The 22324-nt window shown below is 41.7% G+C and overlaps 1 protein-coding gene across 1 annotated transcript in view; it reads left to right on the top strand.

Annotated features, from left to right (window-relative positions):
• The window catches only part of MCTP1 (multiple C2 and transmembrane domain containing 1), a 276702-nt gene that overhangs the window by 200315 nt on the left and 54063 nt on the right, over positions 1-22324 (top strand). The window contains exon 16 of the mRNA XM_051643546.1: positions 20621-20740. Coding sequence (XP_051499506.1) covers positions 20621-20740 — 120 coding nt within the window. The remainder of the gene's footprint in view (positions 1-20620; positions 20741-22324) is intronic.

Genomic DNA, 22324 nt, shown 5'->3' with positions numbered 1-22324 from the left:
TTGTTTTGCCCGGGCAAGTGCTGCATGGTTCACAAGAAAAGCTGGCTTGGTTTTGAAGGCCCAGCTTCAATTTTTTTGTGTCAGTGGCCAAGTCTGAAAGGGATCTGTGTTCGTAACAAGTGCTCACATCGTAGCTCCTTGGACAAGGGAGTTGTTTTCCAGCAGAGGGGTCCCTGAGGGAAGCAGGATGCCTGGGAGGAATCCCCCATCCTGACTGACTTGTGGCAAACTGAACCTTACACTATACAAGTATAACCTATCCAAGAGAAAGGGGGAAAAAAAAATAATTAAAAAAAAAAATATATATATATATGTAAGTGTGAGGGAAGGAGTTTTCTCCACCTATGAAATAAAAAAATAAATAAATCTTGGTTTAATATATGTATATTTTTAAACTGTTACAATGCACGATCTCAGGTCAGACATTTTATATGCAGGTCATTTATTCATGGGTCTCAATCTGTGCAGCAAGGAGAAGCTAGTTGTGTACAGCCACGGCTGGTGGGTTGTGGAGGTTTTTTTTCTGTATATTGCATTCTCCACATTTCTGATCTCAGTGTTGGGGGAAAAAAATGTGACAGGAAGCCATTTAACTGCTTGTCTGGAGCATATGCTATAAGCTATCTCGTTTAACTTTTCACAGGTAGAGAGCAGTAGGTAGAAATCTGTTGGGGTGTGTGGCAGAAAGATTACAGGGAATTACACATACGTGCCTCTACAGTTGATTCCTCTAAACTTGTGCTAAAGCTGCTGTAGTGCAATTTTGGTTTTTTTCTACCCAGTTTTTCTGCTTTTCTTAAGTGAACTAATTATTTTTAAAGAATTATTCAGAGTAAAAATGCTTCATAGCTCTCATTGGGTGTGGGGTATCAGAGTGGTGTAAAATTTGCATTTCACGGATAATTGTGAACAATATCTTGACAAAAACAGGCATTTTTAATGTTGGAAGTCATTTAAAATTTACCTGGTAATCTATTTTAAGATGTTCTGTCCTATGATGACATTCAGGCAATTAGATCAAACTCTTTTTCAGTAAAGGGCAGGCTCAGTCCACGTGAATGTGTTTACCTGAAATATTCCTTGTCTTGGGGAAGAACATCTTCTATTATCAGTAAGGTCCAGTGAGCGAAGAACCAGCGATTTGTCACTGTCAAGGCACAAGATCAAATTTTCAAAGGAAAAAAAAAAACTGGAATGCAATCACAAGCTTTCACGAGGCAGGCACTGAGTATTGTGGTCCTACTTTTAACATATTTTTCTCTTCAAAATCTGACACAGATAACCATTATTGAAGTACTGTTTTAAAGGATCACTCTTACTGCTTGTATGACGTGAAAAACCCGAGGCCCAGATTCTGTTCTCAGCAGGCTGCTTTTACATCAGGGTTTTAAAACTATTGGATTCTCCACTTCTTTACACCCTCTTTGGGTGAACTTGCAGGTAGTTTGTTGCTGAGACCGCTTGGATGGGGCAGACTGTTTGTGATGTCCTTCCTTTAGGGAGAAAGGATGACATGCTTGAACCATGGTGCTTCCATTCAGTTCAGGTCAGTGTAGGTGGGATCCAGAAGTCCCTAATTTCTGGATTTATGGACCTCAGCAGGGCTGTGGGTTGGTCTACTCTTCCATCTGCCTTTCCATCATTTCCATGGTGCTGTCCCAGCTGGGAGAGGGATTTATATTGTCTGGTTTTGGGATGCTGTTGCCTGGAGTTATAGTGCAGTGAAATGAAGATCCAAGAGAAGAGACCTGAAGAGGCTCACAGCCAGTTCTGTGCGATCTGAAGTCTTTGGTCTTGGTGTGGTGGTATTTTGCAGTGGGGCATAGACACTGCTGGGTTTGGCTTTCTGCTCTCTGAACAGCTTCGTGCCTTCATAAAAGGAAGGACACCAGATTTTTTTTCACCCGTTGGTACCAAAAAATCACTAAGAGCCTCTACTGGAAAACATTCAGCTCTTTAAACCAACAAACAGTGTTGTTTGGAAGCCTCACAGATCTTAGAAGTTACCACAAGTTGATCTGTGAAAGGCTTTTCTTACACTAGTCCTCCTCAGTGTTGCCTTGGTCCATGATGTTGGTGCAGCACTTACTGTCCCTCTTGGGGGTGCCAAGATGCAATCCCACCGAAGAAACCTTAAAATTATTTTTTTTTTTAATTATTTTTTTTTCTTAGTGAATTCTTCATGATTAAGCCAATAACTGTTGTGTTTCTGGTTTTGAAATCTTTTGACAGTTCATTACTGCATGTTTTACTAACCTCTGAAAGAAATCCAGTCAACACTATTGCCTTCTGCTGACAGCCAGAATTCACTCTGAAGTGAAATGTCTTGATTTCCATCATCAGTCACTGAGTTTGCTACCCAGCTTTTTCATTTGTACTAGTAAAAGATCTACCTGCAGGTGCAGAAATACCTCCACCCTTTAGGCAACTTAAGGATAGTCATGGTTAATAAGGTTGTAAATAGCAGAAAGGCCATTTCAAAATTCCTTTATATAGTTCTAAACCTTGATTCCCTTTATAGAGAAACGATGTGAAACATCCTTCTGTTACTTGTCTTTAACTGGGAAGATCAGATGGTCCTTCCAGAAAAAAAGTTCAGTTTAGTTTTTCCTCCTGCTGGGATGAAAATTAATGATTCCCCTTCATCCTGGTTACCCAAAACAGATTCTGCTTTTCTCCCCTCATTGTTAGCTGCAATTGACCAAAGGGCAAATCCTCTTTCATTCTGTTGCCCTTACTCTTTTTTCAGACCATTTCTGATGAAGGAACTTCTGACAGCAGAAAGTGTAAGTAGGTGTTAGGAACTACAGAAAGAAGGAGATGAAGTGGAAGACAGATGGTGGTGACACCAAGTGATGGTCCCAGGTATGAGAACAGGAGATCAAAGTTTGATCCCTGCCTGGCCTTGGACAATCAACTACTGATGGGCTAAATTTGCTGGGCTAAAGTGTAATGGTTTGGGTTTCCCTCAGGTTGCTGTTAGACCTTCAGAGGTGCCTAGCAAAGAGAACTGATGCTGGTTCTTCACAGCCATCTGGAAATGATCCCTTTCCAAAGGAGAAGTTAAATAGCTACAGCCCTACATGGTGTCCAGTGGGACAGAGCTTCACAACTTTTGCCAGTTAATTATGAGAGCTTGTAATTTATCCAGGGACTTCCTAAAGTTACAGCTCGTGTTGTGAATTTTAATGCTTCATCCTACTGAACTCTGAAACTTGACATTTTGGACATAGGGGATTAATTTTCTCTTTCAGGGTTGCATATCTGTGTTTGAATATGCTGTTTTTAATTAAGAAGGTTTGTCAGTTTTTAGATTTGTTTCACATTGTCATCAGGTAGGAAGGTAGTCATGTTCCCCCCCTATCTGTACCAGAGAGGCACCTGATGCTCTCACATCTGCAGGGTTCTCAAGCCTGAAGTCAAACCCAAAGCCTTGCCCATGCTTTTGGCACGATGGCAATCTCAGTGTCAGATCCTGAGGTTGCTGTTACTCCACCAGAGATGCCTGAGGACGTGGCCATCACTGGCCCAAACTGTAGCCAGGTGTCCAGAGACAAATTTCCTTGAGCAGTGTGGGGTCCTCAACTATGTTATTTCCTTCTTGTGTAAGTTTGGAAGGTGGAAGTGAGGAAATGGCATCATGTTTGCTTTCATAACAAAAAGTGGAAGGCAAATACGATTGGGTTGGGGAAAAAAAAAGAAGGAAAAGAAGGAGAGATACTTAGTTTTCTTATGCTAGGTGGTTCCAAGCCAAGTTGTTTTCATGTATTTTATAGATACATATATAAATTTTTTATTTTTTTCTTTAATAAAATCACATGCAATGTAATGCCTATCTGGTTTCTACTTGAATTTGAAGTCACTATAATTTCTAACTCAGCAGCCAGTATTGTTGTTGAAAGATTCACCCTATTGACACAGGTTCATCCATAAAGAAAAAAATTATAGCTTGGAGCAGAGGGTGTTAGAATTGACTTCAAAAGCAGCAATAAAATCAAGAATAGCACGGTACCTTTTGGATATTTCTTATAAAACAAGCAGTGATGCCTTTACATTATCTTATTTACTAGAAAGCTAGAGACATCAAGTGAAATCTGAGCCTGTTTATTTCATGGCTACTTTAATTTTACCTTTTTTTTTTTTTTTTTTTTTTCCCCTTTCTGCCTCAATGTTTAAGTAGACCTTTTCTTTCCAAGTCTATTTAAGCAACACAAGACCTAAATCAATCCTAAGTGGCAACCACTTCCCAGAGTGTTGCGTGTGGCTGCGTGTTAATTAGCTGAAATAGATTATCCCCTGGTGTGTGGCGTAGTGTTTGTGGAAACTTTTAGTGTGCATAGTTTGCAGTGGATATCATGTTTATTTTCGTGTACTGAGGCAAATTCTCAGTATGTCTTCAAATTACCTCCTTGGGGTTGTTTTTTCCTGAGCTAATCCTGACAGACTCTCCCTGGCAGACATGCCCATCATCAAGAAAAGGAGAACTCTACACGTACAGGAACCTCTGTGCTTGGGGCTGTATGCAAATTTAATGCCCAGCTCATTTCTGTTTCTCTTACATGGATGACAGACATTTTAACAATAACTTTCACATTTCCCCATGGAAATCCCATTGTGTTGTTGTCTGTTTATGAGTGCATACATGCATTTACTTCATGTACATGTTTGGATATGATACCGGGAACACCTGCAATTGTAAGTTTGCTTTATGCCCTTTCTGTATATTTACATACAGATAAAATGTGATAAACAAGAAACTGACACTGAAAACAATCCTGCAGCATTTGGGGGTTTCTTGGCTTCACATGGCTGTGAGAAGCAAGAGCAGAGGAAACCAGCTTTTTGTTTTCTAATGCTTGAAGCAGGCGCAGTCAGAGGGAGACGATATCCCAGCGACTGCAAAGCGAGCTTTCTCCAGAAATGTCACCATCGTCGTGACTGAAGGGAATTCTCCCTGATGATTCAGGTTTTGGAAAAGCTGGGGGTAGCTGAAGAGCTACTAGCTGATTTTTTATATTATTTTTTTTTATTTTTTTTTTCCCTGGGTTTTCAAGGCAGTAGCTGCAATGTGGGCCCTTGGACACCAGCATTTCCGTACAGACGCTGAAATAAAAGTGAGTTGACTGGCCAGGGGCAGCACTGAGGACCCACAGTCCCTTCTCTCCCTCTGTGGTTTCTGCTGTGTGCTCATGCATCCATTTTTCTAAAAGGAATTGCAAGAGGAAAGTATTGCATCCTTGTCCCAGACTGGAGATGGGACATGTGCCCATTCCTCTGTTGCTGAAACCAGCATTCAGTTATTCTGGTTAATACATTTAAACGTAGGTAAAACAAAAGCCCCTCTTTAGAAGACTTTTGAACCAGGTATTCCAAAGCATGGAGAGAGGTTTTAAAGAGGTTTTAGGAAAGACAATTCATACAGACAGTAGATACTACATTTTCTCTTTTTTTATTTCATGAGAAAGCTTTTTCTCTCAAATTCCTGGTGTACCTGGATGCCCAAGCTGTGTTGCAACAAATCTTTTCTCTGTTAGTCATTATATGTGTTGCATTTGGGGGCTTAAAAAGGCATCATTATTGCTGTACCATTTTTTACATTAGTGTTCTATTAGAAAACTTATTCTGTGCTTTTTTTGTTGTTGATTTTTTTTTTTTTTTTTCCTCCTGGAGGTGGAAATGACAATTTCATGGTTCTGGTGTGCAGAAGAAAAACAACAAAAAACCACCCACCCACTAAAGTGTTCAAAGATTCCCATCAGAGCTCAAAAAGTTCTGCAAAACTAATAGTAATATATTCAACTACAAAAATACACTGTAGAAGTAATTGAACCAATTGTCTTTATGTTTTATTCTTAGAAACAAAATTGTTATTCATATGGAGAGGTATATTATGAAGTCTGATTATTCTATATAGCTAAAGTTATGTGTAGAGATAGTTGGAAAATCTATATATAAAAATTTGGTTTTCTGCACTTTCTGACAGTACCTGCTCTGAAGTTGTTACACTAAGGAAAATTTTTTAAATCTCATAATTGAGTTTCATTCAACATAAGATGTTACACCTCATCAATGTTAATGTTATTTCACAAATAATGAATACTATGTGCTACTGCTGAATAATATGTAAAAAAAGTGACAGGAATGAAAGAAGTGATATAATTATCTGCTGGGGTTTTGACAGTGCCTTTACTTTTGTATCAGCATGGATTGATTAGTTTTAAAACACAGGGAGTGCATGCAACTTCCCAAAATATCTGTTGATTCAGCATGTTTTTGTACTTCTTGGTGGTACTTCTCCTTTTCACCTCATTATGATGCCCTCCCTTGCTTCAGATTGCATTTCTTCTGTTGCTTTCTTTATCTTTTATTGTGCTATATAACAACTTGCTACGCTGCTAGTTCTCAAACTGATTTGTAGTCGCTTTCCATAGCGAGTGCTTCCCAGTTATAAATCCATATTAAACAGCATGTATTTAAAAGTTTGATGATAAGGATGTGTGGTAGTCTGGAAGAAAACGTGATAACTTGAAATGGCCTGTCATTTCCGAAGCTGGAGAAGCCACACTCTAGGCAGTCCAGGCTCATGGAGGTGTAGCCACGTCTTGGATGATCTGAAGATAAGGTGAATAACTCACTCAGGGCAAGCTGTCTCATCCTAACATAGGCTGCTTCACAGTCAGAACTGGGTAATGCAGAAATAAAATAAGCTACCCACATTTCTGGGGGAGGGAGGCCTTGGAGAACACAGCTGTGACTCCTAAAGCATAAGGATGATGAAGGGACTGGAAGATCTGATGGGGAAAGGCTGAGAGACCTGGGGCTGTTCAGTCTGGAGAGGAGAAGCCTGAGGGGGATCTAATGAATGTCCATCAATACATGAGGGCAGCAAGAAGGCAGGACAAGCTCTTGTCACTTGTGCCCTGGGACAGGACAAGGGGCAATGGATTCAAACTGGAGCCCAGGAAGTTCCACCTCAACATGAGGAAGAACTTCTTTGCTGTGAGGGTGACAGAGCCCTGGGACAGGCTGCCCAGAGAGGCTGTGGAGTCTCCTTCTCTGGAGACTTTCCAGACCTGTCTGGATGCCTTTCTGAGTGACCTGCCCTGGTTTTGGTCCTGCTCTGGCAGGGGGTGGGACTCAATGATCTCTGGAGGTCCCTTCCAACCCCTGACATGCTGTGATCTCGTGCAAGCTGCTTCTGGTGGTTGCTGTGGGTTAAGGATTTTACTCTGTCGTTCCCAGCCATAGTGGGATTGTGTCTTGGGACATTGGCTCCCACAGCATTTAATTTGTTTTCCACCTGTGTAGTGGTCAGTACCCACCATGGTGTTTGTTTCCTGCAAGTTGTGCTGCTCATTAACATACATGGAGGAGCAGTGGTGGGATATTTCAGATAGAAAAAGCAGTATAAGCAAGCCTGGTGGGAGGATTTGAAAAAATCTGTGATGCTTTCACAAGATTTGTGGTTTGGTTTTGGCTGTTTGTTGTTTGGTTTTTTTTAATATTTCTGCATTGGTTTTGCACCCTTTTAAAAATTTTGTTAAATTATTCACATTCCTTCAATGCAGAAAACTTCATTGCAGTGGGCCTTCATGTGACATATTGGGTAATATATATATATAGAAATGTTTAAGGAATGATGTTGAAGTGTTCTGGACAGTAACTAAGACACAAATTTAAGAAACTCAAAGAAACTCAAATAATTAATCCAGCCAGATTTTCCCTGAGGTTTGTTGCCATGCACCTTTATAGCCTGTGATGTTCAAAGAAGATGGTAAAAAACAATTGTTCATCACTAAATTTGGAGTTTTATCTTCATTTACCCATATCTGTAAAGTCTTTTTTTTTTTTTATGTTTTCCTACGATGTTCCAAAATTAACTACTGACTAGTTAACTGCAGCATCAAAACAAAAGCCCCATGACTTTTTAATCCTGTCTAATGCACTCTGAAATCACATAAGAAAAAAAGGACACTCTAATAATGCAAAAGGAATAAAACTGAAAAAAAAATTTCCAGCCCTGTCTGTAAAATTCAGTAAATATTAAGTGTATCATTTCCACCCAGACAGAAGTACAAAGTAGGAGACAGCTTTTCTAGTTTGTCTCATTTCTTAATTGTGCAGAGATGTAAATGATCAAATAGGGCACAGAGCAAGGAAAATGTGTGTGCATACATATAAAATTATGTATGCATGTAATGTGTATTTCTCTTTGTAGTTCCATCTCTAGTTGATGTGTGTTATTTTTGGTAACAGGTATCTTCCAGCTATGGTGATTTCCACATTACCAGTATTTTATTTGAGAAAAAAAAAGGAGCTGTGGAATCAGACATCAATATGTCTTTACTAGTTAAATTCCGCTAAGGCTTTTCAAAGACCCAAGAAAAAGTTTCATACTTCTAAGCTGTGAAGAGAGAATATAAGAAGGGACTCTTGGTAGTTTGTTCTATTTTGGATGAACCATGCAGCTGTGAAACCATTAATGAGGAAGACAGCTTTTGTGATTATCTCAGATCTCCATAGAGACTTTTTCCAATAACTCAGATCCTGTTCTGGTTATACAACCAAATTCCTTCTTTCTGCCTTGTATTTATTATTTCAGCAGCTTCTCTGCCATTAAGATCTGTCTGTAATCTCCTCTATTGCCTCTGACTTTGTCAGTTGTCAAAATCTAGGGTAGAAACTTTCCATTGAGCCATTGTAGCAATGTAGCTTATTTGTTTATGAATCAGAATCACAGAATCAGGGAATGGTTTGGGTTGGAAAGGACCTTAAATATCATCTAGATCTAACCCCCCTGCATGGGCAGGGACACCTCCCAGCAGCCCAGGCTGCTCCAAGCCCCATCCAACCTGCCCTTCAACACTGCCAGGGATGGGGCAGCCACAGCTTCCCTGGGCAACCTGGGCCAGGCTCTCCCCACTCTCACAGCCCAGAATTTCTCCCTCACATCTCAGCTCCAGCTCCCTCTGCCAGCTGGAAACCCTTCCCCCTGCTCCCATCCCTCCCTGCCCTTGTCCCAAGCCCCTCCCCAGCTTTCCTGGAGCCCCTCCAGGCACTGGAAGGTGCTCTCAGGTCTCCCTGGAGCCTTCTCTTCTCCAGGCTGAACACCCCAGCTCTCCCAGCCTGGCTCCAGAGCAGAGCTGCTCCAGCCCTCCCAGCATCTCCGGGGCCTCCTCTGGCCTCTCTCCATTTTACATTGAGGACTCCAGAGCTGTACACGTTACTCCAGGTGGGGTCTCAGCAGAGCAGAGCAGAGGGGCAGAATCCCCTCCCTGGCCCTGCTGGTTACCCTTCATTTGGTGCAGCCCAGGACACAGTTGGTTTTTGGGCTCCAGCACAAGGTACTGGCTCGTGTTGATCTTTTCGTCCACCATCACTCCTTAGTCCTTCTCCTCTGGACTGTTATCAATCCATTCTTCTCTCAGCCTGTATTTTTGCATGGGATTGTCCTGCCCCATGTGCAGGAGACCTTGCACTTGGCTTTGCTGAACTTCAAGAGGTTGGCAAGGGTACACCTCTCCAGCCTGTCCAGGTCATTCTGGATGGATCCCTTCCCTCCAGCATGTCAACCACATCAAACACTTTGTGTGTGATGTAAACTTGCTGAGGGTGCCCTGATCCCACTGCCCATGTCCCCAGCAAAGTTGTTAAACAGCACTGGTCCCAGCACTGACCCCTGGGAACACCACTGGTCACTGCTCTCCATCTGGACATGGAGCCATTGATCACTACTCTCTGAATGTGACCATCCAGCCAGTTTCTTACCCATATCCAGCTGTTTCAGTGTGACAGAAAGATTCTGAGACTTTAATCAACTGTAAAGATACAGAAAACATATACTTAAATTTCCAAGTGAAGCCATATACTTAAAAAAAACCCCACGACTTGAGTTATGCTGACTTAAATTTGTGAAATACCTAATTCCAGAGTTTCACCCTCTCATGGAGAAATTTCCTCTCCCTGGGATGTGTAGTGACACTTCAAATACAAACACACGTCAAAAAGAAATCTGTCCTTGTTTGGACACCACTTGATTGCTACGTTATTTTGAAAAAAAAAAAAAAAAAAAAAAAGTTGGGAATGTAGCAATAACTATTAAAATGTTGATGCCCTGTTCTGTGGATAGCAGTAAAATACTCTGCATTCCCTTATTCACCTTTTAAGGACGTGCTGTGAAATGAGCACCTATAAAATCTACTGTTCTTCACTGGTTAGTAAATGTTATTGATGATGGTGCTGGCTCAATAAATGTTTTTTTGTTAGAGATGTGACATATTTCTATGTAAAGGGGTGGCCAAACGTTGGAGTGGCAGGACGTTTAAATAGATGAAGTGCAACGTTGCTGAAACAATGAACTCCTGAAAGGTGAGGTGGATTGTGTGAAATATCATATATTTACTGTGCACAGCCACACTTCCTGCAAGCTGTTTCAGCACGGGGAGAGGTGGATGTAAAAAGGGAGGCAGCTTGGTTTTGCTGGCTGGAAAAAGTGACTATAAAAGCAATGGGAAAGTTGGCAGGGCACGCCTCTCTGTGCTAAATATGATTTAACACACTTTGTGGAAAAACAAATATAATTAAATTTATTGCAGAGAAACAATTGGAGGGGCCTGTTTGTTTTTTAATGGCATGAAAATATAGTTTTCCCTGCAGAAGCATTACCTCAGCAAAAGCAGCAGGAAGCAGTTTTCCACTTAGGATCGTAAGAAAGAAAATCTCGTTTTGCTGAATTTATTTGTCTTGACAAATTACATTAGAGGTTATAGATTAAAGATTTTATTCCTCAATATATCTGTCAACGGTGAACCTTAAAAATCAGATTAAACATCTCAAGAATTTTTGTAGGCTGTTTAATTACCTGGTGGGCTGTTTGTTTGGGGTGGGTTGTGCCCTGTCTAGCTTTCTGGTGTCCATGGAGCCTGTGGTTGCTGCTACAAACTTCTGAACCTTGTCCACCTTTATTCCTCTTTCATCCCCACTTCTGTTTTTCCAGTACCATCTCTGAAGGGTTGCTTAACTCCAGCCTGAACGTGAGGGTTTGTTTTTTTTTCCTGTAGTTTCTTAACAAAAAGAAATCTCTTTTGTTTTGCAAGTCTACCTTTGACGCGCTTTCTTCTTCACGCAGCACCTCTGGTTTCTCTGCGAGGTCAGCTTTGTGTTTGCCCTCGTTAAGTGCAGCAGTTAAGTGGGTATTGAGAGGAACTTTTCACCAGGCTGAAAGTGCAGCAGCCATCATGAGGTGTGACTAGCATATTTCTTAACCAGGTATCTGACTGCATCCCTTGTAAAACAGCTGGGGATGTTTAAACTGATTCTACCAAATTGTAAAGGGGTTGTTAACAGCTGTGTTAGACACTGGTGAGAGCCTGGCCCAGGTTGCCCAGGGAAGCTGTGGCTGCCCCATCCCTGGCAGTGTTGAAGGGCAGGTTGGATGGGGCTTGGAGCAGCCTGGGCTGCTGGGAGGTGTCCCTGCCCATGCAGGGGTGGGACTGGATGGGCTTTGTGGTCCTTTCCAACCCAAACCATTCTATGTTCTTACCTCTCCTTTGTGTTTAACAGCCAAATGGGTCTCAAATTGAAAATGCAAGGATGCTTTACATTTCATGAGCTGTATCTAACTACAGTCATATGTATCTCATTGAAATATTTTTGAGTTCACACTGGTTTTGCTAACAGCAGAAGTAATTGTTTTATTTATAGTGCAGTTTTTAAACTTCTACTAGGAAATATGTGAACATATTTTATCTTTTCTTGAGCTCTACTGCAAGTCTACTAGAGAAAACTGCTAAAAATGAACTTGGATAATTTTATTTCACATTTTGTTAAAAGAAAGCATTGCAGAATGCAGTTCTAGCTATCCTACCAGGGAACTAAAAATACTTGATTGTCTCAGTGTTCTCAGCCCGGGGACCATCATGAAACTACAGAATTCAGGTTGTTCAAACACCTGGAGCTGCCCTGCTCCCCTCTCTAAAGTAGAATTCTCTGCTGACTTCTCATTTCTAAAGCCTGCAGTCTCACTGTGCACAGGAAAGCTTAGAGGCTTAGTAAATACTGAAGAAAAACACATACCTAGCGTGCTAACACGTAGAGATCTCTGGCATCTAAATAAGTATAAACAGATCATTTGAGGCAGAAAAGGGAGGAGTGCTACGTGTTGCCCATAGGGAAAGAGTAAACACTAAAGAAAGGGGAAATCAGCATTATCAGTCCTGGATTACTGTTAGAGTTGTAAGTAGAAGCAGGCACACGTTGCTAGAGATGCTGCACATAAGTTAAGTTTTCAGAATTGAAGTTTGGGGGCAAGTCTTTGAGATCAGTGAAGGAGAAAATTAGAACATTTCAAGACAGGCTGGGAGATGAAGTTACAAAGAGGGGTAAGGTAGCTGAAATGTGTCGTTACTCATTAAAAGGTTTTTTTTTTACAAAGAAGCACATTAAAAGCTAGAAATTCATTTTCTGCATTGTGTGAAGCATTTGTAGGTTAGGCCATATATACTTGAGGGAAGATGGTCAGTGAAAGACAAAATAAATCCCAGGCCTTATTAATTATTGTTGTACAGGAATACCCAACCAATACTCCAGACATTACAGAGCAGCAGAATTAAGAACATCGTCAATCGCAAGTATGAACAACAGCCTGGAAAGTTGATTGATATTCCTGAAAATTTTAGATAAACCAGTATTAGACTAAGTTACTTGATATCAAATGAAAGCTGATGGCAACTGGCACCTTCTAAAATTGCCCCTAACATGTAAATAAATGAATAAGTAAATAAATAAATAGTAAAACCCGATAAATTTTAATGACTACATATATTAGTGCTCTACTGAATGGATGTTCTCATCCTTTTGAAAAGCAGTGGCCCTGCCTCCTGGTGACTCTTCTGTCATCTGATTCTGTGGTGCCTCTGTCTCTACTTTAAAAAAAAAAAAACACCCAAAAACAACCCTAAAACTTTTCAGAATATTTTTAGTAACAGAAGCAGCCGCAAGGTTGCTCGATTCAGCCTTAATTCCAGCTCTGAGTGAAGGGACAGACTCTTGAGTTTCTGTGTGTGAAGAGTTGACACCTCCAGGAGATCAGAGAAACCAGTGTCAGGATGCAGCTGCCTCCAAGTAGTTGTGGAAACAAAATTATGGGGTTTAACCCTACGTAAAAGTTTGTGTCAGCATGCCCTCAATATATTAAGAGCAGAACAATTCCAGTCTGTGAAATGAGCATTCAGAACAGCTTGTGGAAGATGTTTGTGGAATTCTGTGGGATCCTGTAATTCTCTTTGTTCTGGGCATGCAGATCAATACCAAAACATAAACCAGGATTCTTGCATTTTATCACTGGAAATCACAGAGATCCCTCTTAATGAGGTGCCTCCAGTCTTGATTCATGCAATGTAAATGTTACTGCTGTCCCTTCCTCTCTTGACAGACATTTGCCCGAGTGTAGGCTTTCCTACAACCAATGGCTGGACTTCCTAATACCCCAATGGTCCATTTATTTTCATGGTGGACATTTGTGAATGAATGGTGAGGAGGGGTCGTTTAGTTTTTCTCTAGTGCCAGTAAAGATAGACACCATTTAAACATTTATGAGGTTGAAGCAGTCCACGTTGAGATTTTTTAAGTTTTTTAGAAGTTTTATTATACTTTGGAAGAGTAAGTGTGCAAGTCTGTTGTTTTCCAGTCTTTGGGTAGTGGTGACTATTTCTAACCTATTAAACTTGTTACGGTGTTCGTCTCAAAATACTGAATTATTTCCCTTGAGTGCCAAAAGTGAGCAAACTAAGAAAAAGTTAACTTGAGGCAGTATGGGATGAAAACACAGCATTTGGAACAACTCCCATACAATGTCTGGAGAGTATATCTGTTGTTTGGACCTCGGTGGACACACAGTGAAACCATTGTCAATGAGCTAAAGAAGATACCAAATATTTGTTTCCTATACCCAGCTTAGTAACTTTTGACAGAAAATTTAATTTTGCAGGATTTGAGAGGAACAGGAGGCAGGTTCAGAGCCCATCAGTCCCTCTGTACTAGCTGAAGCTGTAACAGAGGAGAAATCTGCCAGATTCCAATTATTTTTTTTGTATAAAAGGAACATAAACACAGAGTTGTGAACTAGATCTGTGTGTGCAAAAACAAGTCAATTCTTGAAATGTACTTTTAAGAAATCACTTTTGTAGTATGACACCTGACAGAAATGGTATGTATGGTTCTGTAACTGCTAAGCCAATTTTTAAGGAATTTTAAGATTGAGAAGGATGGGATTGATTTCTGGGATGGGAAGAGGTATGTGCAATGGGGAGAGGCCTAAAGTGAATCCTTTTAGAAATCCCAGAGTAAAACTGGACACTTTCAAGTACTAAGTGGCACGAATACTAGAGCTGCAGACTAACCCTCTCAGCAGAACTGTGCTAAAAGGAACAGGTCAGCCCACGAGTTATGTATTAAAGCAAAGCAAAATCAATCTGGGGACAGGCATTAAAAGCATATTTATTTATTTATTACTGGGAAAATAATTAATGTGTAGAACAGGCTTCTAGGTGATGTGGCTGAAACAAAGACTTGGGTCATACAGGAAACAGTTGGGTATTTATTGCTCAGGAAATGCAGTATTAACATGGGAGGGAGGTGGGATGAACCTCATAGCCCCGTTCTCAGATGTGCCTTTGGTCTGAGGGACCTGAGCTGGGTATTTGTCGCTTGATACCAGGTGTTACTGCTTGTAGAGAAAACACTGTCCACTTATCTTAGTTGTCTGCATTTTAGTGGTGTGAGAGCAGCTCTCCATGGCCCAGCCATGTGCTCAGAGCCCAGAACCCACCCGTGTCCTGGGCTGCATCCCCAGCAGCGTGACCAGCAGGGCCAGGGAGGGGATTGTCCCCTCTGCTCTGCTCTGCTGAGACCCCCTGCAGGGCTGGGGCCAGGCTGGGGTCCCCAGCACAGGAAGGACGTGGAGCTGTTGGAGAGAGGCCAGAGGAGGCCCCGGAGATGCTGGGAGGGCTGGAGCAGCTCTGCTCTGGAGCCAGGCTGGGAGAGCTGGGGTGTTCAGCCTGGAGAAGAGAAGGCTCCAGGGAGACCTGAGAGCACCTTCCAGTGCCTGGAGGGGCTCCAGGAAAGCTGGGGAGGGGCTTGGGACAAGGGCAGGGAGGGATGGGAGCAGGGGGAAGGGTTTCCAGCTGGCAGAGGGAGCTGGAGCTGAGATGTGAGGGAGAAATTCTGGGCTGTGAGGGTGGGGAGAGCCTGGCCCAGGTTGCCCAGGGAAGCTGTGGCTGCCCCATCCCTGGCAGTGTTGAAGGGCAGGTTGGATGGGGCTTGGAGCAGCCTGGGCTGCTGGGAGGTGTCCCTGCCCATGCAGGATCTAGATAATCTTTAAGGTCTCTTCCGACTCAAACCAGTCTGGGATTCTATGATTATGTGGAATCGGTGCTGAAGTGCCCCGAGAATGGGAAGGTATGTGAATCTCCTCAGTGAACCGTATTTTTCCCTTCTAATTTTAACCTGCATACTAACTACAGAGCTCTAATAATGGAGCTTAGAAACACTTAAGGGAAAAAAATTACACAAGGGAGTCCACATTTTGTAAATATGTATGGGGGAATGAGATAGGGGGGTTGTGTGTGTGTCATTTTTGTTTCCATCTAACTTTTCCTCTGTGAAACTCCTTACAGCAATGTGAATCTTATATGCACAGGTCATGTGCTCTTTAAAATGACTCTGCATTCATGCCCTGGGGTTAGCATTCTCAAAGCAGAGTCATAGAACTTCTGGAAAATTATTTCAAACGTCAGTTAAAAGTTGTAAGGAGAAAAAGTAAACAAAAATTGAATTAAAACTTTCAGAGCTTTTAACTAGAGCGTTTTAATGGTGTTGACAATCTTGTACAGGCTCGGATATCTGACATGATGGTGTGATTGGGTGGTGGTGTCATCATGGAGGTTGTTCAGATGAAATAAATCTGTCTAGCTGCAGATGTGTTTCAAAAACAAGCCCAGGTGGGTTGCAGCACATCAAGTGAGTCACCTCGAATTGTCAGACTTGTTTCCTGAATAACTGGTGGTTCATCACGCTCAGATGGAAGAAGTGAGGTGAAATAGGACTGTGATTTTGTGGTACAGCTTATTGAGAATGAAAAGACATGAGCAGAGATGTCCTACCTGGGGAGAAAAGGAAGGGGTTTTTTTCTGAGTGTTCTTCTATATTTAGGACCCAAGTGTTTGAACAAGAGCTACCACAGATGTCTCATTATATGAAGAGCATCATCAAGACTGGGTCTAAAATAAAAATAATACCTCAGCCAGTCTGTTAAGATCTTATTTATTGTGGAAGTGTCTCCCTTTTCTACTTGTTGATATAAATACAGAGAATAAGATTACTTTTGTTCTCTAAATATTAGTGAACTGGACTGTTCTAATTCCAGTGAAGAGAGAGTAAATGCAGGACATCCTATAGGTTTGTGTCTTAGTCAAAGGAAAAGTTCTTTAGATTCAAAAATAACAGTTACTCAGCATTTCTCAGAATACCAAGATCTCAGGCATTTTAAACCCAACATTAATCTAAGGTTCCACTGGAAATCCGTAAAAATAATTTAGGTGGGAATGACCTGAATATTTTCGTGTGTGGTTTTTTTTTTCATTTTCTATGCTTTTGCTCTTTTCAAGTTGATGGTTGCCTGTTCAAAGAAATGGAGTAACTGATAATGTATTTTAGACTCACATCTTTCAGACTGCACCTTCTTCTAGCACTCAGGTGTGTCTGGGATCTGATACAGCTAAAAAAAATACTTCCTTTTTAATTTTTTTTAATAGTAGTGTTATACAAGGTGAGGAGCCATGGTCACCAGAGGTAACTCGTTTTGAGATGGGAGAGGCTACTGACTCTCCAAGGTACAAGGAGAAGTGTTTTCATAATAAACACCATGCAGGATTTTACTGGAGCCTTAAAACCTGCAGTACTCTTCTCTGCTGGCAGCCAAAAGAGAAGCAAAAGGGAAAATAAAAAGAGCTGGTAAATGCAGGGGTTAATGCTGTGAATCTGTGGGTGCAAACAGGGTTCAGTTAAAAATGAAATTAAATTGGGTGGAGGTAGGTAAAAAGAAATCTGAAATAATTGTTCTGTAGAATATGGCCTTTCCACATAGGCAGAAATCTTTCTCTTCACTTCTGTCTGAAGAGAGAGTCAAATAGAGAATCTCATCTCTTAATTAGAAAGAAAAATACTCATCAAACACATCTCATCACTGGAAAGCTAATGATCCACAGCTGCTAGTCTGAAAGGGCAGGCTTTTTTTCTGAACAGTAGGAAGTGTTAATCATTTTGGATGAGATTTCTTTTTAAAATATACTGTAGTTTGCAAAAGAATAGGATATTCAATATTCTAACTTAAATTATTTTTTGAAGTGTTGTACACCAGGGATAGTGTCATGTGTCTCCCTGAATGATCATTTAATGCATGTGTCTCTCACTAAGAATATCAACTGATGTGATGTTTTAAATGGCCAGTTCATGCCAGTGACTCTGAAAATCTTGATCTCATGAGGGAGAAGAAAAAAAATCCTCCCTTATATTCTTCTGTGTAGGAAATGGCAGCTATATTAAACTGTAACCTTTGAGACTCCCACTTCTCTCTTAAAATAGTTTCAGGCTTGTTTCAGTAGTGATGAGGATCCTTTTTTTAGACATTAGAGCCACTGTTTATTTGGAAGAGATCATACCAGATGCAGTCAATGTTCCAATGGATGCTTTATGGACAGGGGGAAGTCCTAGAACTGCCCTTCTTATACTTGTTTCTTAGCTTTTCTGGATTTTTTCCCCTGTGCTTGCAGTGCCTCACATCGCACACATCTCATTTCCGCTGCAAATGGAAAGTCCTTGTTTTCCTGGTCTCTGGCTAAGACAGGTGCCTGAATGGAGGAACGGGTTAAAATTCAGCCAAACAAGATGGAAATGAAGCTGGCAGGTCAGCAGAATCACCTACAGGAGGGTGTAATATACACATTATTGAAAGATTTGCCCATGACGGTTGTGAAGAGGGTAATATCCTAATATAATATTTTAGTGGCCTGCAGAGTACTAAGGAATTAATACTCTTACTAGGTATAAGGGAGAAAATTTTTACACTGAGGGTGGTGAGACACGCACAGGTTGCCCAAGAGATGCCCCCTCCCTGGAAATAATGAAGGCCAGGTTGGATGGAGCTTGGAGGAACCTGATCTGGTTGAAGATGTCCCTATGGCAGGGGGATTGGACTAGGTGAGCACTAAAGGTTCCTGCCAACCCCAACTCTTCTATGGTTCTGTGATTCATAAGTAGGGCTGTATGCATTGCCATTTCTCAGGAGTTAATCTCCCTTCAGCATGTGCCCATTGGCTCAGGGCATTTCTGGGATTAAAGGGTGCAAGGAATTTTTGCCTTTCTTTTGAGATGTGAATTCTGTTGTAAGTTGGCCAGATCAAGTTCACTGCATCAAACCCCTACAGAACTTAGCAAACTCATGCAAGAACTCTCAGATTCCAGGAGCTGCCATTTGCTTCTTGTTCATTACCATTTCTAACAGAATTCCTTTTAAACTAAACAACCTAAAAAAGGCAATTTTCTTTCAAATGAGATATTAACTGTTAGAAGTGCCAATAGGCTCGAATGTATATGTCACACACACTGCTTTTTCAGTTCTTTCAGTGTTTATCATGTTTGTCATCTACAGTCTCACAGGATTTCCATATGCAGCATTCAGTGATAGAAAGTAGGGGGATAAGGCATCTTTAGACAGCAGATCATTTAAAATACAGATTTTAAGGTTTGGTTTTGTGTGGATTTTTTTGTTTGTTTGTTTGTTTTATGTGGAAGCTTGTGTATGATTAGAGCATTTTGGTTTAACTCCGAAGGGAAGTCCAGCACAAGACAATTTAACTCCCTGTTTTCTTCTTACTTGGGTTTAACTACATCGTGGGGACTGACTAGGGAAAGTGAACTGCTTTTTACTTTACCTAGGTATTAGCATTACTTTGGATTTGCCAGTGCTGTAGAACAACACCTTCATTAATTTTACTAGGTAGTAAAGACACAAATACTCAAAAGCTTAGCTAAAAAGGCCTAGCAAGATTTCTGAGTGTGTGCCCTGCTGGGGTACATAATGTGACTTGCTGTAAAATTTCTATTCTTGTTTGTTGTTCTATTAGAAAGGAAACAAAGGCAAGTTACAGCTAGAGCTGGCTAAAAAGAAAGGGGTATTTGTTCATAGGGAAAACTAGATGTAAAAATGGTTTTAGTTTGACCCCATCTTATCACAGAACCATAGAATGGTTTGGGTTGGAAGGGACCTTAAAGACCATCTAGTCCCAACCCCCCTGCATGGGCAGGGACACCTCCCAGGATTCCAGGCTGCTCCAAGCCCCATCCAACCTGCCCTTCAACACTGCCAGGGATGGGGCAGCCACAGCTTCCCTGGGCAGCCTGTTCCAGCTTCTCACCACCCTCAAAGGAAAGAACTATTTCCTAATGTCCAACCTGAATCTCCCCTCTTTAAGCTTCAGACCATTGCCCCTTGTCCTCTCACTACACACCCATGTAAAAACCCCTATCCCAGCTTTCTTGTAGGCCCCTTCAGATACTGGAAAGTTGCTGTAAAACATACCTTTACTCCAAAATGTATCTTACTCTGAATATTTTCAGTTCTTTCTTGCAAACCAGTAATTCTGGAAGAGCATCTGGCTGGCTGTGTCTCTCCCAGACCGCTGCAGGCTCTGACAGATGCTCAGGACTTCCAGGCTTCAAAACAGGTCAGCTCGGTACCTCCGGATGGGTCTGAGGCTGAAGTCCAATCTGTGAAGCTTCTCAGAGCTCCAGGGCAGGGAGCTGAGGTGCACAGAGGGGACAGCAGGGTCAGGATCCCCCCGTGCCACAGTTCTGTGCCAGTCACATCACCGGGAGCCACAGCCTGGCCAAGCCTCTGCCCCCACCAGCCCTGGAGCACCCTGGGGCTTCCAAGGAAAAACTGCCACAAATCACAGTTTGTCAAGGGGTGGACCTAGGTGGCTTGCCAGCATAACTCTGAAGCCCATTTTCCGTGATAAAAAGTACTGGTTTACTATTTTTTCATTAAAATAGTTGTACGTTTTTGCCTTTTGGTGTGTTTGGGTTTTTTTTTTTCTGGTTCTCTTTGCAAACGATTTTTTCAGGTTTAGTTGTCATCCTTACTTCTTGTTTGTGTGACATTACTGACCAAGTTCTTTCTTCTGAACAGCAAACTAATTTATACCCAGGGAAATAAATAACCTTTTCTTTCTGACTTTGTGGTCTTAATTTCATGCCACTTTGCATTGTTTGGTCCACATAAACATTATTTTACGAGAGAGCAATTGTTACTCCTCCTAGACCACAAATGTTTTTCCTTTTGCAAGAGTTAAGGTTTGCAGCAAGGAAAACTGCAGCACTTGTTTCATGCAGGTAAGTGGCCAGTCAGCAAAGTGGTCAAACAACTTCCCTGCCTAAGGAGAAGTGGGTTTCTTTGGAATTGTTTTAATTCGTTGGTCTTCACTGCTGAGGAATGTTTAATGTGATGCTGATTTGAATCCTTTTTTTGTTTGTTTGCTTTGTTTTTCCCTGCTCTGTCTTCTAGCTTTTTCTTTTTGTGGTCTGGAACTTTGAGCTCTACATGATTCCACTGGCTTTGTTGTTGCTGCTGGCATGGAACTACTTCTTGATAATATCAGGGAAAGACAACAGGCAACACGACACCGTAAGTCTTCTCTACTTCAAGTGCATACATGTCTTTTTCTTTTTTTTAACTAAATAAAATTTTGTAACTGGGTTTAAATATGACAGCCTTTTGAAAATGTCTCAGTTCACAATGCCCGATGGAAAATTTTCCCACCTGCAATTTAATTTTTCTCCAGCTGTCCAATAAATGAGTCTATTTTTGTTGAACATGTCTTGTAAAAACGCAGTAGAACATGAACAGTCCTCAGGCCCTGGTTTGTGTGGGAGCAGAGGTGACAGGCTCATTGGTCAGGAGAACAATTTCAAATTCTTTGAAAAATGGATTTGTGGGGCTAAGTCCTATGTTGCATTTTTTATTTCACATATTGAAGGTTAAAATTATGCCAATTTGTTGACCGTTTCAGAGTCTATCGCATTTTATTGGAGTACGTCGTTAACACGGGGCCATTCATTGAACTTAATATAAACCTTTTGGTATTTTCTTCTCTTCATCTAATGCCATCATTTCATTTAGGTCCATGCAGCTGCGTTATAAAGTAGCAAACATTTGCTAATATCTGACCTTCTTACATGGTGCTGCAGATTTTACAAAGGATGTGTAGGGGGTTGATGTGTTCTATGCCAGTTTTCTTGGGCAGCTCAAGGATTTTGCATGTGTTTGATTGACTTGATACCTATGTGAGTATTTGGATCCCAAAAGCTGTGTGCTGTCCAGGACATTGTGATCTGGGTGGATAACTGGATGGGTAGAAAAAACCCAAAACAGTTTAGGTAATTGGCCTCAGAGGACAGCAGTCAGTGGAGTACCACAGTGCACAAGGACCTGTCCTGCTTAGCATCTCTGTCAGTGACCAGTGGGAGATGAGAGAATACAATCCCATCAGGCTTTTTGGGTGGGACCAGTTGGTACCCTGGATCTGCAAGTCGAAGGGGCCTAAGTAGGCATGGAGAAATGAGCCCATGGGAACCTCATGAAATTCAAGCAGGAAACATATGAAGTCTTGCTCTTGGGGAGGGTTAACCTCTTGCAATGATACAGGCTGGGGACTGGTCATCTGGGAAGCAGATGTCTGATTTGGGCCTGGGCATCTTGGAAGACAGCAAGGATAGACATGAGCCAGCAGTGTGCCATGGCAGGACAGAGGGCTTCCAGCAGCCTGGGCTGCATTTAGAGGAGCACAGCCAGTGGGTCGAGCGAGGCAAATGTTCTCCCTGCTCAGCACTTGTTAGACTGCATCTAGAATAGTGTCCAGTTTGGGGCACTCCAGTTCAAGGAAGACATTGATTAATTCAAGCATCTTCAGTGGAGGGCTGCCAAGATGGTGGGATAGCTTGAGAACTGAGGGACATGGGCTTGAGCAAGCCTGGAGCAGAGAAGGCTTCGGGTGACCTGAACAGCAGCCCTGGCCACCTAGAAGGAGGTCATCAAGAAGATGGATCAGACTCTGCAAAGTGGTGTGTGGCAGAAGAGACAACAGGCATCATTAGAAGCAAAAGAGGTGCAGACTGGAGAGCCCTTTTTAACATGGGGATTGTTAGACAGTGGAAGAGGTTGGCCAGGGAAGTTGTGCAGTTGCTGTTGGGATTTTTCAGGACCTGTTTG

This window comes from Apus apus, chromosome Z, assembly GCF_020740795.1.
Source record: "Apus apus isolate bApuApu2 chromosome Z, bApuApu2.pri.cur, whole genome shotgun sequence".
Classification (NCBI taxonomy): Eukaryota; Metazoa; Chordata; class Aves; order Apodiformes; family Apodidae; genus Apus; species Apus apus.
The sequence above is the reverse complement of the archived record's forward strand: the minus strand, read 5'-3'. Positions and strand labels throughout refer to the sequence as shown.